The following is a 15,509-nucleotide window of genomic DNA, read 5'->3' on the forward strand; positions in this document are numbered from 1 at the left end:
TGCCTCATTCGATGTTCAGGTTAAAATGAATGTTTTACTGGGATGACGGCAAGGGCCCCTTTCATGTGGGCACACACCTCCTACCCCTTGGTGCTTCTCTAGGCCGTGCGCTCCTGAGGTTAGGGACCTTCATCTTTCATTTCAGCATCCCAGAAATGAGTAGGACGGCAACACGGAGGTACTCCGTAGATGTGCACGTCTAACCGAAACCTGCTCCCCCCCTGCACGGCTCTCCATGGCACTAATGGTGGCCCCAAGGTGTTGTTCTATTCCTTTACAGCATTCGACTGTTTGCAAAGCTTTCCACGTTGTATTCCCACAACCACTGTAGGAGACTGAGAGGAAAGCTATCTCTAGCTCCATTTTACAGGTGAGCAAACATTTCTTCTAGTATCACAATAGTGCACCTGTGTAAAGAACTTTTGTTTTGCAAAGAGCTCCATCTGTGGTGTCACCTTCGCCCTCCCTGACTCTATAAGGCAGCTAGCTGGGTGCAGTGGCAAGAATGTGGACTGAGGCCTCACAAAGCATGGGGATCAGATCCCAGCTCTGCTGCTAGGGCTCTCGAGTACTTATTATAATCTCTGTGCCTCAGGTGCTTTATCTGTAAATGGGAGACATAGGGACATCTACCCCAAGAGCCATTGTGAAGGTGAAATCAGAGGACAGCACTCAGGCTACCTGGAATGAAGAAAGCCATCAATAAATGTTGATTGCCTTCCTCCCTTCTCTTTTTTGATGAGGGCTGGCAGGAAGGGAGTGAAACCAGATTACAGTGCTGCTGGTTAGCCCGAGGACCAGCCAGGAACGGGAACCAGGTCATTAAGCCCCAGTTGGGGTTCAGGGATTCTCCTTTAAGGTCCAAGCAGGCGGGGAGTTAGAAGGAGGGGAGGGCGAGAAACCCAGCGCTCAGCCCCAGCAGCTGACAGGCTTGTGGGAGGCCATTCTCTCCTACCAGGCAGGGACCCCTGCAGCTTCTGGGCTGACTTTGTGGATTAGGCCATACCTCACAGGGCTTTGTAACTCCCCACCCGCTAGAGGGTTTGCAGATAACTTCTTTCTCACCACGGGAGTTTCCTGCTGTTAAAAACAAACAAAGCCTAGAGGCCTGGTAGGGGGAGGGGCAGCAGGAGAAAGGCCCTGGGGGCCTGGGGTGACTCCTGAAAGCAGCTGAGTGAGGGGTCTGTGGGCAGATGCCCCTGAACTGTGCTGGTAGGGAGAAAAACCCCAGAGCTCCCCCAATATTCCCGTGTTCCTTTGCTTCCCAGCAAAACTAATTTGGAATGCATAAGGTTCCCCAATACTGCCCTTTTGCCCCACTTTTTGCGAGTTTACAGCTTTGAAAACAAAGCTCTCTCTCCTATTTATTGGGTGTCGAATTTCGGATCTTTCTTTATCATAAGATTCCAACACCCTGTAATGAAACCTTTCCTCCAAAGATAAGTTCTAAAGCGCCCCCATTCATTTCTTCCTGAACTCAACAGATGTCTCTGAGGCCCATTTTCTGCCGGGCACTTGTTTTCCAAGGCCCAGGGGACCCCTGGCTCCAGCTATTATCCAGGGAGTCACTGGGGTCCCCAAATCTCCACTTCTGAGAGTCTCTCCCTAATCCCTCTTTCGCACGGTCTCGGGGCTCTAAGCCGGTATGATCTCACCGGTGCGAGAATAAAAACAGCCCTAGAGTCACCGGCGCCGCCAAGGCCCCTGACCGGGATCGGCGCTCCCGCGTCTCGGTGCGCGCCCCAACTTCCTGGGCCTAAGCCTTCCGCGCGCCCTCTCTCGGACCGGGGTCCTCCCGGGGGTGCACCGCCAGCCTGCGGCCGGACGGCGCTCGTTCGTGCGAGTCTAACCCTCTCGGGCCCGCCACTCCAACTGAGCTTCCTGAGTGTGGGTTCCGAGAGCAGACGCCACGGCCCGAGCCCGGCCCTCCAGCCTGGGGCCCCTCTCGCCGCTCCTTTCCCACGACTTCCTCCTGGCGCCCGCCGGACTTCAGGTCGGGGCCGCGCGGGGTCCTGCGCGCTCCAGCCCGGGCCGCCGCTGTCCCCGGACGCCCACGTGGGCGTGCTCCGCTCCGGGCGGGGGAAGGCCGGGCGCCCTCCCGGAGGCGGGGGGCGGGCAGGGCGCCCGCGGGAGGAGGCAGCAGGGCGCGGGGGAGAAGGCGGGGAGCCCCGGCGGCAAGGGGGCGGTGACAGCGCTTGGAAAGGAGGCTGCACGCGGATTTGCATGAAACACAGACTGGCAGCGGGCGGGAGCGGGAGCGCGGCGCAAACCCGGGGACGGCCCAGCGAGCAAGCGAGCAAGCCGGGAAGGAGGAGGGCAGCGGGGAGGCGAGGCTACCGAGGCGGAGGGATCTGCGCATCAAAGCGAGCGAGGCGAGCAAAGTTTGGCTGGGAGTTGGACTTTCCTTCCTGGAGGCGGCACCCAAACAGCCACCCCGTGCGGAAACCCAAACTTTCTTCTGCCACTCCGAGCCCCGCGGCCGCCGTCTCCGCCCCGCGTCCGGGGCCTTCCCGATCCCGCGCCTCTGCTGCCTGCCCGCCCGCCCGCCGCCCCTCCGCCCTTCTCCCCGCCGTGGGAGCCGCCCGGGGCGCAGGGCCGCGCGCCGAGCCCCGCCGGCTGCAGCGCCGCGGCCCGGCCGGGAGCACCGGCAAGTTCGCTGAGAGTTGAGGCGAAGTTTGGGCGGCCGCTGCCTTCCCCGGCCGAGCACCCCGCTGCGCCCCCGGCGTCCTGCCGCGCCCAGCCCCGCCGGGGGCGCTCCTCGCCGCCCGCGCGCCCTCCCCAGCCATGTCGTCCATCCTGCCCTTCACCCCCCCGATCGTGAAGCGCCTGTTGGGCTGGAAGAAGGGCGAGCAGAACGGGCAGGAGGAGAAGTGGTGCGAGAAGGCGGTCAAGAGTTTGGTCAAGAAGCTCAAGAAGACGGGGCAGCTGGACGAACTGGAGAAGGCCATCACCACGCAGAACGTCAACACCAAGTGCATCACCATCCCCAGGTGGGGGCCCGAGGGACGCTGGGGCGCGCCCGCCCAGCCCCCTGGCGTGGCGAGGCCGGCCTGGTGGGATAGGAGCGGGAGGGATAGCGTGTGTGTGTGTGTGTGCGCGCGCGCGCGCGCGTAAGGGGGGTGGGAACGCGGGCAGGAAGGGGGTGGGGGGACCCCAAACAAAACCTTCTCTAGATTTGCAAAGATTCAGAGCCTGGGGCTTCCACGCGGCACTCGCGCTCCTAGACCTCGCATTCGCTTTTCACCTACGGGAAAGGGGGTGCTGCAGGAATCGGCCGCCCCCACCCCGGGGAGCTGCGGACTAGAACTTGAGGCCCGCTTTGTTCAGCTCTGCTGGCCGGAGCCCCTCCTCCGCCGCCGCCTCCCGCCCCCGCGGCCCGCGCTCGTGGAGGTGGTGGTGTCTCTCCTTTTCTTTTCTTCATTCCTGTCCCCCCACTTCTTTCCTCCTCGGCAGGAATGCAGTCCGTACAGCTGGGGCTGTGGGTGAGGAGCGGGAGCCTCGTGATTGACAGATTCCTTCTTCATTCTCTCTTTGCCTTCGGGATTAGCATTTTTATCGAGTATTTTTAGATTCGGTTGTGCCAGTCTCCCGCCCCCTCCGCACACACGCACTTTTAGTTGCAGTGCAGGGCTCTGACTTTCAGATGAGAGAGATAAGTGGCAGAGAGTGGGGTCCTCTCCTCCGCCTCCCCCGACTGTTTTTTGCCCACCTTTCGGTCTGAGATTGCGGGTGGATGCCGAAAGGACGGGGCTCAGAGCTGAGATAACAAAACGCACCCCAAAGTGGGCCTCGCATCGGCCCTCGCATTCCTACAGAGCCCTCCTTCCCAAAGCGCTTTGCCATCTGTCTGGACCTCCTTTATCCTCCACTTCGCGCCAGCTAGGTCAGGCGGGAGCTCACAGATGGCTGGTAGAAGGGGTCAGTGACTTCTCTCCACTCCCCACGGCCTTCTCTTAGCTGAGATGTGCCAGGCTGGGGATTGGGGTGTCTTGAGGGGGCGCCTTAGCCTCCTGTCTCTCCCTCTCAGCCCCCTTTAAAACTCTTATTCTGAACCAAGGGAGAGTTTGTGTGTCTGTGTGAGTAGGGGACGTTCTTGGGGTTCCAGGCTGCAGAGCAATGAGTAGAGGGTCCCCAAGGCCAGAGCCCCCACAGAAATTGTCATCCTTGCTGCTGGGCCAGGAGTAGACTCCATCCTTGGCCACCTGCTTGGGGCAGCTGTACAAGGGCTGCCATCCGTGTCAGGCAGGCACAAAGCAACATCTGTCCATGGGAACCCAGGCCTCCTCTGGAAATAAATGCCACATATGGTGGGAGTGCTGACTTGAAAAATAATAATTTTTTTCAAAACTGGGTGGATCCAGTCAATAAAGCGGGAGGGAAGGCAGTGTGCTGTCTGGGAAGTGTGTTTTGGGTGTGTGATCGGGAGCCAGAATTGACTTAAGAGAAGGTGGTGTGATGTGATGGTCAGTGAGCCCTAGGTCCTGGTCCCAGCCCTAGTTCTTCATTCTTCTTTATTCCTTTCCGTGGAGGGTGGGGAGTAGGGTGAATAAATGTCATACTTCTCCAGCCTGGGGAAGGCTTTGCAAAACCTGCCTTCTTACCTGCCTGAGTGCATTGAGGACAAGTGCTTTATGTTGTGAAACAGGGAAAAAAAAAAGCTATTAATTATAAAATGAGCAGCTGTGTAAAGTGTTTCACAGCTTACAGAGGACTTTCACATGCTTTTATGAGATCAAGAAAAAGAAACTCCTGGGAAATAGATCAGGTAATTAGGCCTAAGATTTATCCCACGTTTAATGTTGAGAAACCTTTGGAGGAGAGAGGTGAAAAAGGCTTGGCATAGTAGACATGCAGTTCTGACCAAATGTGCTCCTTCTGCTGGCCCAGGCTGCTCTTCCCTTTGAAGGTTCTGAATACATTCTTTGCTAATGGCTAGAGCAGTGTTAACTAGGGGGATTGGGCCCCGTGGATCTTTGTTGGTAAGGTTGCCAGTGTTCAGTCTTTGGGCTGGTGACAGCCTGGAGGAGAGGCCTGGCAAGGTAGGAGTTTGCACTCTGGGGAAGCATAGCTATGGCCTGCCTTTTCCTTTTCCAAAGTCCTGCTCAGCCTGAGGCATATGAACACTTTGGGTGTCTCTGAGAGTTCAAGTTAACTTGGCCTTCTCATGACTCTGTTAGGACTGGGCCATCTTCTACCTGCCTGGCAAGGACCTAATGCTAAGGCGGATTTTTTTCCATCTTTTTCAGTTAGGGAAACCCAGTTGCTTGGGTGGATCCAGACAAAGTGGATTTCCATCCCTGGATTTTGTGCCCACGCCTCTGGGTCACCTTGTCTCCCTTGGCAACAGCTACTGCTGTTTTTGGTCGTGGGCAGAGAACTAAAGGCCACGTCTTGGGGAGGTAGCTAGCTGGCCTCACACTGGTGATATCGGTGTGCCTCTGAGCCCCGTAGGCTGTGGGGTTGCTTGTCAAATTGTTCTGTCCTCACTGCCTTTTATAACTAGGGCTTTGGAAAGTCGACAGAAGGAAATGTTGAACCTAGTTATCCCACAGGGTGTGTGGGGTGGGGCACTGGGTACTTAAAAATACTCTGCGAGGTCTGGACCTTGGGGTGTAAGGAGCCCTCAGTCTAAGGAGATTTTTAACAAGCCTGTTTTGGCTAATACGAAATCTTGAGCAGCAACAGCGCCATGTGGCAATTAGAGCTGGATACTAGGGCCCCCCCAGACCGCACGCTTGCTTCTGTTACCCCGGCTCTAACCTGTCTCAGTGATCTGGAGAGCTGGAGTGGTACAGGCTTACTGGTGTCAAGAATGTCAAAGAGACCGGTGCCAAGGCAGTGGTAAGAGCCTGATTTAGATACACCAACAGAGGGGCTATCAGGGTACTCTGAGGTCTGGCAGGATGGGCAGAACTTTGGCAAGTTGTATAACAGCATCTTACCTGTCATCTAGTTGAGTACCTGAGTACAGCTGCAGGTATCTTCCTGGCCAGTGTATAAGAATGGAGTTATAGCATAGAGAAGGTGTGTGTAGGTTATGTCAGTGATAAGGAGCCAGGTGCACTTAAAAATGACTGTTCTGATGGACACTGATAACTTGTGTTTCCACCAAATGGGACCCATGACTTGGCCCACTTGTTGAGAGCTGGACCAAGCTTAAGGCCTGGTTTGTTTGGAGGGAAATTTGGGCTTTCTTGTGTCGGAGCACCAGGTCCAGAGGAAAGTGGGAGAATTAAACCAGACCCCAGGTCTGACACACACCCTCTCCTCCCTTTCTGTGCATCTGTTCTTTTGGTGCAGCCTCCTCCTGTTATCTACCTGGACTTTGCCAGGCTGCTCTCACCCTGGGGAGAAAGGGAAATGATCCCCGTCTCTAACACTCCTTTCTCAGGCTTCTGGGGACAGAGCGAGGGTGCAGGAGGGGCGTCTTTAATACCGTCTCCATCTCAGCGTCTCCTGTCCTCCGTCCTCTCTCAGCTGCTGCTCAGAGCACCATTCTTATGTGGCCCATTGGAAGCAAGCTCACTTGCTTGCACCCGTCCTCTCCTTTCTCTTGTTAACCTTGATTAGGGGAGCTCCGCACAAGGGCTGGGATGAGGAGGGGTCTGCAGGACACCGGGTAGCTGACCGTGGGGCTGGCTCAGAGCTATGGCCGAACCTAGGAGCCACTCGACGTTCCCTTGACATTTGGAACCTTGGAACTTGCTGCTTGCACCCAGGAGTTGAACGTGTGGGCCAGTGCATGTTGCAGACAGCCCGTTGCTCACACTTCCGCATCGAATGTTACAGGATTGGATTTTGTGGATTCATTGATAGGTGTTGGCCCCTCCCACGTCTGAGTCAGTATTCCAGGAAGTGGGGGAGGATGCAGAGATAAATTGGAGGTGGTCCCTGCCTGTGAGGAGCTTACACTTCAGTAAGGGAAACAGCAATAGGGCATTGAGTGTCTATTTCTTTCTTATTCCCAGCCATCAGAAGAAATATGAACTCTAGAATGGAGTGATATTTTTGGCGGGCAGGGGGGATTATGATGTGTTTTTTAAATATTGTAGAGGTCACTGTGTTAGAAAACAAAATAATGACAGCCATCTGTTTTCTCCAGAAAAAGCACAGAATTCAGGTCCTGTATCTTGCCGTTTTAATACCTGGATGGATTTAGCAGTTCACTTAATGTCTCAGAGGCTTCGTGCCAGCACCTGTAAAATCAGGAGGAGGTAAAGCCTGTGGAAGTGTTTTGTAAACCAGAGAGTGTGACAGATGTGTTATGTTTCGACCTCTATGTGTATCATTCATTCATTGACTAAATTATTCAGTCATTTATTAAATACCTACTATGATGAGCAGGGCAGGGTGCCTATTCTCAAGGGGCTCCCTATGTAGAGTGGGAGACAGACTTGCCCAAAATATAGGCCATGAGCTGCAGCCAAGGGATGTACAAAATGCCCAGGGATGTGGGGGACAGACTGTTAATTCTGTGGGAGGAGGTGGGGAGAGGAGGGAAGAGTCCGTGTGAGGTGGAAAACCAAGAGGACAGGAGTTATTATCCAAAGGCCGTTTCTGGACTGTAGTACGATCATACGAACTTTTGGGTTCATGGTGATCGTTGCCTACAAGAATGAGGATGTCTTTATCTTCTTTATCTTCCTTCTCTCTCTAAACGGAGCACTGCTATGAATTTGTTACCTCCTAGCTCGCACTGAACTAGTGACTAGTGACTTGTGTTCAGTATTTTATGCCACTGTAAAGTGTCCTCGCTTTGAAGTAAAGAGTAATTAGTATTGCAAACCTGAAATTCAGGTTTCCTTGGTGGAAACAGTGACTTTAGATATATTAGCGCAGAATGTAACGGACCATGTCGATAAGCAGTAGACAACTTGGAGGTGATGGTGGATCCTCAGAGTTGCAGACTTTTGGTGTGACCTAGCTTTTCATTTCTCTGGTTAACACTTGCTGAAAATGAATCCTATAAACCTGAGTTTCTATATGGACATAAGAGCTTTTAATAATGTATTTTAAGAAGTCTTTGCAAGGATGTAAAGTGTCAAATGACAATTCTAATAATAGAAAAAGTCAATGAATACAGTAGTCATTTCGTTCTGATGAGAAATGGAAGCAGCTGATGGCATTGAGAGAATGTGGCTCGAGCTTATCACATCAGGAATCCAATTAAAATGAGTTTTTGAAAAATAAATATTGGTTCAATAATGTAAATTTGTAATTGCTGTATTATTATAATGGAAATAAAATTAACACGATTTAATGGACTGAGCAACCATTAATTTTCACTTGTTAACTTATTGGGAGGTTTCTAAATGCCACTGGATGCACAATACGGCCGTGTCTGCACGAGCTCCTTTATGAATGGGACCAAGTAGCGCTTGCTTCATTTATTTATTTATTTTTATTGACGTATAGTTGATTTACAATGTTGTGTTAGTTTCAGGTGTACAGCACAGTGATTCAGTTATATATAACATATATATATTCTTTTTCAGATTCTCTTCCCTTATAGATTATTACAAAATATTGATTATAGTTCTCTGTGCTATACTGTAGGTCCTTGTTGGTTATCTATTTTATGTACAGTAGTGTGTATGTTAATCCCAAACTCCTAATTTGTCCCTTCCCCCCAACCCCCTTTCCCCTTTGGTAACCATAAGTTTGTTTTCTATGTCTGTGGGTCTATTTCTGTTTTGTATATAAGTTCATTTGTATTTTTTTTTTTTTTTTTTTAGATATAAGCGATATCATATGACATTTGTCTTTCTCTGTCTGGCTTTACTTCACTTAGTCTGATAATCTCTAGGTCCATCTATGTTGCAAGCAGCGCTTGCTTTAAAACTTGAAGTCCAACTTTATTCCTTTACCTATTCTCCCACCTTCTTTATTCACCCCTCCCCCAGCCTCCTTTAAGTGCAGTTAAGCTCTCTAAAGTGGAATGCAGCTTTCTCAATCAACAAGGCTCATGAATAGTCCTAATTAACTTTGTCCTTGTCTCCTCTGATGTATTGACATATTTTAAAAAACCAAAATCCACCGTGCCCCCTTCCCCAAATCCATGTCTGGTAGTACCAGTCTGCTGGGAAGGGAACTGCCTAGAAAGGCTGCCGGTGAAGGGGCCTGGGAGATTTACCAGCCTTTTGCAGACACGAGTGTCCTGTGCAGTGCTAGATGGGACTAGCTCTTCCCCAGGAGGGCTGGGCATCATCTGCTGACCACTTCAGTCTCCTCATCTTCAAGTGCCGTGGTTCCTGGAAACGGTTGGAAATTGCCATATTAAACCCGCCCTGCAGAAGTCTGGTTTCTAATTTTACTGTATTCCAGGTTTTAGAACAAAGATCCGAGAGAACTTGTCCAATTCGTGTTTACTCTTTCCTTCAGTGCACCTACTGGGTGCCAAAACCTGCTCCAGGTAGCAGGGCCCCACCAGTGAACAAGGCAGACGCCTGATTCTGCCCTCCTGTAGCCTCTGGTCCACTGGCTGCTGAACATGAGTCCTTTGGAATTGTAATAATCATGTATGTGTTCACTCTGGTTAACTTGTAAATACTGTTTTCTTAATGCCAGAGAACCAAATCCCCCAAGCTCTGCAGTTTATTGAGTCCTGATGAGGGTGTGTGTGTGTGTGTGTGTGTGTGTAACATTATTCTTTGTTTTGACTTAATTAACAGTTTGAGAAATAACAAATCTAGAGCACAAGTCACACTGTCTGCAGTGATTATCTGAGGCCTCTGCTGGAAACAGCAGCCTGCCACCGTGGCACACTGCTACAGAATGTTTTGACAGAGAGCCTTGGTTTAAAACGAAAACACGGTAGAAGCCTATTAATTAAGAAGTTTGGCTAATGCTGGACTAGGCTGAAGTTTGTGTAGCAGGCCTTTTCTCCCCATAAATGTGGTCAGAGAAAAATTAGTCATAAACAAACTTTTGGGAGTCATTTTGGAGGCAGGAGTCAACAGACCTTAGTAGGTTCTAGACTTAAGCTCTGTTTCTAACTAGCTGTGTCACCTGGGCCAAGTCGCTTAACATCTCTGGGCCTCAGATGTTCTCAACTGGAAAATGGGCTAAATAAGCTCTATCAGAGGATCTTCCTAACTCTAAAGTGGTTTTCATGCAAGCATTTTAGAAGCTCCCCTTTGCATGCATCCGGTTGATCATTGAATCACAGATCTTTCTTAATGATTAATATCCTAAGGCCCTATGAATTTCTGTAGTTGAAAGTAATAAAACTATAATTCAGCCTTTAATTTTGGTTATTTTCCCCCTCTGCCCTCCTTGCCTCTCCCTCGCCCTGTCAGTCTAAATCAGTGAAATATAACTACAAAGGAATATAAAAATAACTGAATATGAGGGTAACGAAGTGAAGGCTGTGTGCCTTGAGATGCAGTGAGCAATTTTTCTTCTTTTGTTGCTATTTTTGGCTATTCTCAGAGCAGGAAGTTTACTTAAACTAATGACCACAATTGCCTAAAAATGGTTAAATGTGAGAGGTAGGCATTATAGAGGATACCTGTGGAAAATGTTTGCTCATATGTCAGGGTTTACCCAGGAAGCTTCCTTTATTTATTTTCAAGCATCTATATAAAGAAAGGCTGTACTCGATTGTGTAAGCGTGCGCCTCTTGTGGGGCGGCGTGGAGGTTACAAGTTGAAACCCCAGCTAGGAAATGAAAAGTGAGTTTCCCCCGAAATAGTATTTTTTTCTGTATCACATGGCTCTCCCTGATTACATCTGGCAAGTTTTTCTCCTGACAGCTTTGCTGGGAGTTAGGACTAGGGGGTTGTTTAAGAAACCCTGGGTCAAGGTTTGCCTTTGAAACCTACAGCGTTATCAGTCTGGTGGCTTTCCCTGCTAACTCTTGCATCACAGACCGCCAGGCCAAGTTGTAGTTCTGAGGTGTCACCGTTTTGTTTTGTTTTTTCCTTTGAGACTGGACTTTTGAAAATAGTAATGCTTTTTGGGTGTGTGTTTTTTAAAGGTCTGTTTTTATGCTGTCACAGCTCAAAAATGCCAAAAGGCATTTTTTCCTTAAAAAATCACCTCTGGGCTAAGCCCAAATATGGAGTAATGGACCCAGAAAGGACTTTTTGAGTAGTTACAAGTGGCTGAAAGCAGGCACTGGTGATGGAAGTTGGGTTTTTTCCTTTTGCTTCAAATGTGCCCCATTGTAAACTTTCTTGCATCCTCATTGAATTCAGACTCGAGGTGAGTCTTATTTCTCTGTGTGCCTGGAAGGGCAGGGTGAGTGAGCTTGTTTTGCTACCTCTTTAAACGCTTTGTGTAGCCATTTATCTCTACCCAAAGATAGTCTTAAAATATTGCCTGGGGAGCAGGAGTTGGGGGCGTGGGTGGGCTGGAAGAGCAGAGTCATCAAGCGAGAACAAAGGGCCCTGGAGTCTGACAGACCGGAGTTTCGGCCAGTTACTGGCTATGTGACAGCCTTGGGGACATCTGCTTCCATTGATTAAGCTCCATTTGCCTCATCTGTATAATGGGCATGGGCCCACCTACCTCCTGTAAGTCAACGCAAAATGAGATAAGAGAGAGCAAGTACTTGACTGATACGTGTGGCTCACAGCACACAGTAGGTGCTTAGTAAACACTCATTTTTCCCTTTCAAGGGGGAAATCTGACTGATGGTGTCAGTAGATTCCAGTAAGGTTCCCCCCCCCACCCCGACACACTTGTTCTCAGGGCTCGCTGTTTGGAGAACATTGGTTGATGTAGTGAGAGGACCTTCCTCTAGCAGGTGCGCACCAAGTGGCCACAGTCACACCACTTGTTGGTTTATGGCTTGGAAGGCTATCGAAAGAGAATTCATATTCTTTGGTGGTTCTCCCCTCCTCCATCATCATTCTAAAAATTGTTTGGCTGACTATAAATAATAGTATTGAAAATAAACTTTGATGAATCAGTGCTTCTGGGGTGGGGGGTATAAGATCCTGAAGAAGAAACACCGTGACTCACAGGCTTGTCACCGATAGCCTGCCCTTCCGTGTGTGGAAGTGCATGTTTATTGTTGCTGGTGTGTGTTTGAGGCCTGGTTGGAAAGCAGTTCCAGCTCCAAGTACCACCTCACCAGTTGGCTTGGTTGTCAGGTGAGAATGTTCGGTGCCAGAAGCTCACGGCTCCAAAATAACCCAGATGTGGATGGCGGTACCGTTGGCTGCGCCTTGAGGTGTGCCAGAGGGCACTCACACTTAGTGGGCCATGCTTTGGACATCCTTCTGGATGTGGTCCTTTCCATGGGGCAGAGCTGTAGGGCCCAGGGATGGCCCACGTGGAGTCTGCACTTCCTCCTTACAGACTGTATGCTGGGTCCCGACCCTTCAGTTCCCTGCCCACATGGTCTCAAGCCTGCTTCCAGGTCCATCTGCCTGAGGAAGGGCAGACTGCGTCGACCACGGACCGTGTGTGCACCCGTGGGCCCCAGGCTGACAAGGTGGGCAGGGCCGGGAGATGGAGGGATTGGATGGAATTCAGACTGGGGGTGTCTGCATGGGTGTACATGAGCCCCTCTAAGTGTGGGGTGGTGCTGGGCATGGCCAGCTCTCCCTGAGTGTCCGCATCCCATTGTAAAACCGAGGGGTCAGAGAACTCTAAATTCAAACCTGGCCTCCCAGGTAGTATCAAGGTATTTGTCAATATGATAGAACATATTCTATTTATCAGTCTGTTTTCTTGATTTCTGTCTTTTAAATATGACATATCCTATGTGGGCCTTCATAGGTCTTCTTGCTCTGGGACCCATTGGTGGTGAGGCAGGCCTGTTCTTAACACCATCCTCTCAGTTACGTAGCCATGACTGAGGCCCCTCTCAGGTGGCACCATTATATGGACAGGATTGTGGGTGCTTCTACAGGGATTGATTTCCCTCACCTTGAACCCAGATCAGAGTGAGTTAAATGCAGATCAGGGAGAAGGTGATACGTATGGCAGCTGCCCACCTGAAAGGTGGAGCAAAGAGCCCAACCACTGTAGTGCATTTGGTTTTTGGATCCATTTATTGGGCACTGACTTTGTGCTGGGCCTCAGGAGATACAGAGATGCAGAGATAAAGTCCTGTCACTGAACTGTGCAGAGGCAAAAAGGGACACGGTGACCACAGTTACGGTGGGCTTATGGGAAAGACAGTCTAGCAAAGGCTGAACAAAGAGGTATTTGGGAGCCCCGAGAAAGAGCAGCTCTTTTCTGGGGGACCCAGAAGACTTCACAGAAGAGGTGATGCTCCAGCGGGACTTTGAAGGGTGGATAGGAGTGTGGGAGTGCGGGGAAGGCTGCATGGAGCATTGGCCAGACAGAGCGTGGAAGGGCCTGGTGTCTGGGGCAGGGTGGCCAGAACGTGGAAGAGGGAGTGGCCAGAGAGGAGTCGGGAGAAGGATGTTGCCAAGGGCTTCAGTTGGCCGAACTTGGCGTTTGGACCTTGCTCCATCAGCGCCCAGGAGATTTTTAAGTAGGGGAGCGGCATGGCTGAAGCCACCATTCTATTCGCGTTCCTCCCCCACCCCGAGGCTGGTAAGAGCAGGTTTTCTGCCTGAGTTATCCGGGTCAGAGTCATAATCCCTTACACCACCATGTGGACAGCTTTAGGCTATGTCTGGACCAGGGTGAAAATAGCGTTTTGTTGGCCGTCAGGAGAGAAGACAAGTTGTACAGCCAGGAGGGCTGGGGGAGCCCAAGTGTTCAGGTAATTAGCCAGTGAGTCATGCCAGCCTCTTGACATGGATTCCCTGGGAAATTAAGCAGGGTGTCGCTGGGCTCCATGCAGAGGCCTCAACATCAGATCCTGGCCTCTCCCCGGGTCTTCTCTGTGCCTGGTACGGTGTCTTTGTGTGGAATATCTCTGGTCAGTGTTTTAAATGTCTTCACTGATGATCGCCTAGGCCAAGCTTTCCAATTCCAGACCACACTGCAATCAGCAAAAATACCTAAATTCTCTACTGCAGACTCATCGAACGCTATCATGTATTAAAAACAGATTACATTCCTTAATAGGAAAGTAAAATAGTTTAAGTTCATATATTCTATCACTGAGAGCAAGCAGAAATTTTGGTGACCACTGAGAGAGTGCATACAATTTACTTCATCTGTTTAGAGTCAGCTTTTTTTTGTTGTTAATTGAAGTTTATAGGTTTTTAGAAGATAAAAGTTTTGTGTCCACAGACTCATTCTAGTTCATGGACCATTTTTGAGAACCCTGATAGAGGCCTGCTGCTGAAGGGGCAGCCTACTGCAGTGGTGGAGCATTCTGGGCTTACATTCAGAAGACCCAAGTTCAAATCCCTGCTCTCCCCTTTCCTGCTTTGGTGACCATAGACCAATCACCTGATTTCTTTGAGCCTCCCTTTCCTCATCAGTAAAATGGGAAAAACCTTGCCTCCCTCGGTAGGATGATTTCAGTTGTTTATTTAGATGAGCTATGCATTAAAAGCTCTTTGCAGACTGTAAAATATTATGCAGTGTCACTCATTATTTCTTTATGAAGCACAACTCTATAGTATTGCTAAAAGCCCTTCCTGACAGAGATGGAGTTAAGGCTTCCAAGTTCACACCCAGAGTTTCACCGCCACCTTAGAGAAAATCATTCATGATGCACAAATTCAATAGGAATATGAACTCAGGGTGTGTGTGCTGCAGGGTCTGGTTCCAGAAGCTTAGGTGAGTTGGTGCTCGTGGCCTTGTCTGAGGATTTGGGTCAGCTGTGCTGACCTGTGGCTGATCACCTGAGCCCTCTCACCTGGGAGTGATCCTGGCCCATGCAGTGTGGACTGGCTGCTGACTATATGCCAGACACCAAGGTGGGCCATTGATCAACTGGTTGGTCTTCTTTACCCATCTTCTGCGAAGGGTGAGTAATCCATGTTTATAGAAGAGGAAGCAGGGGCTTCCCTGGTGGTGCAGTGGTTAAGAATCCGCCTGCCAATGCAGGGGACACGGGTTTGAGCCCTGGCCCGGGAAGATCCCACGTGCCGCGGAGCAACTAAGCCCGTGCGCCCAACTAGTGAACCTGCGCTCTAGAGCCCACGAGCCACAACTACTGAGCCCACGTGCCACAACTACTGAAGCCCACACGCCTCGATCCCGTGCTCTGCAACGAGAGAAGCCACCGCAACGAGAAGCCCACGGACTGCAACGAAGAGTAGTCCCCACTCGCCGCAACTAGAGAAAGCCTGCGTACAGCAACAAAGACTCAACGCAGCTATAAGTAAATAAATAAAAACGTTTGAAGTTAAAAAAAAAAAAAAAAAAAAAAGAGGAGGCTGCGGCTTTGAGGGGTCAGCGGCAGAACAGGAATCTGAATTCAGGTCTGGTTCCTGACACCCAGTTGCCTGCCCCAAGGCTCCCCAAGAATGGGCTGCTGTTCTCATTCTCACAACAAAATCCATGAACTTGCTTAGGAAAGTTGCTGTAGGTCTCATGGTAAGAGATGGAGCTGGATTTGCCTCTGAAGCTCTGCCCCTTCTAGAATCAGGGGTGACTATGTAATTTATTAAACAAACCAGGACACT

General features: G+C 50.4%; 1 protein-coding gene across 2 annotated transcripts in view; it reads left to right on the plus strand.

The window, feature by feature from the left end:
• The window catches only part of SMAD3 (SMAD family member 3), a 195,115-nt gene that overhangs the window by 76,808 nt on the left and 102,798 nt on the right, over positions 1 to 15,509 (plus strand). Inside the window, exon 1 of one of the 2 annotated variants that reach the window (XM_068554261.1) lies at positions 2,100 to 2,990. The exons of the other annotated variant lie outside the window; for it this stretch is intronic. Coding sequence (XP_068410362.1) covers positions 2,785 to 2,990 — 206 coding nt within the window. The 5' untranslated portion in view covers positions 2,100 to 2,784. Of the gene's footprint in view, positions 1 to 2,099; positions 2,991 to 15,509 lie in introns of those variants that run through there. 2 annotated transcript variants of the gene reach the window in all.

Source organism: Eschrichtius robustus, chromosome 1, assembly GCF_028021215.1.
Source record: "Eschrichtius robustus isolate mEscRob2 chromosome 1, mEscRob2.pri, whole genome shotgun sequence".
In the NCBI taxonomy this organism is placed as follows: Eukaryota; Metazoa; Chordata; class Mammalia; order Artiodactyla; family Eschrichtiidae; genus Eschrichtius; species Eschrichtius robustus.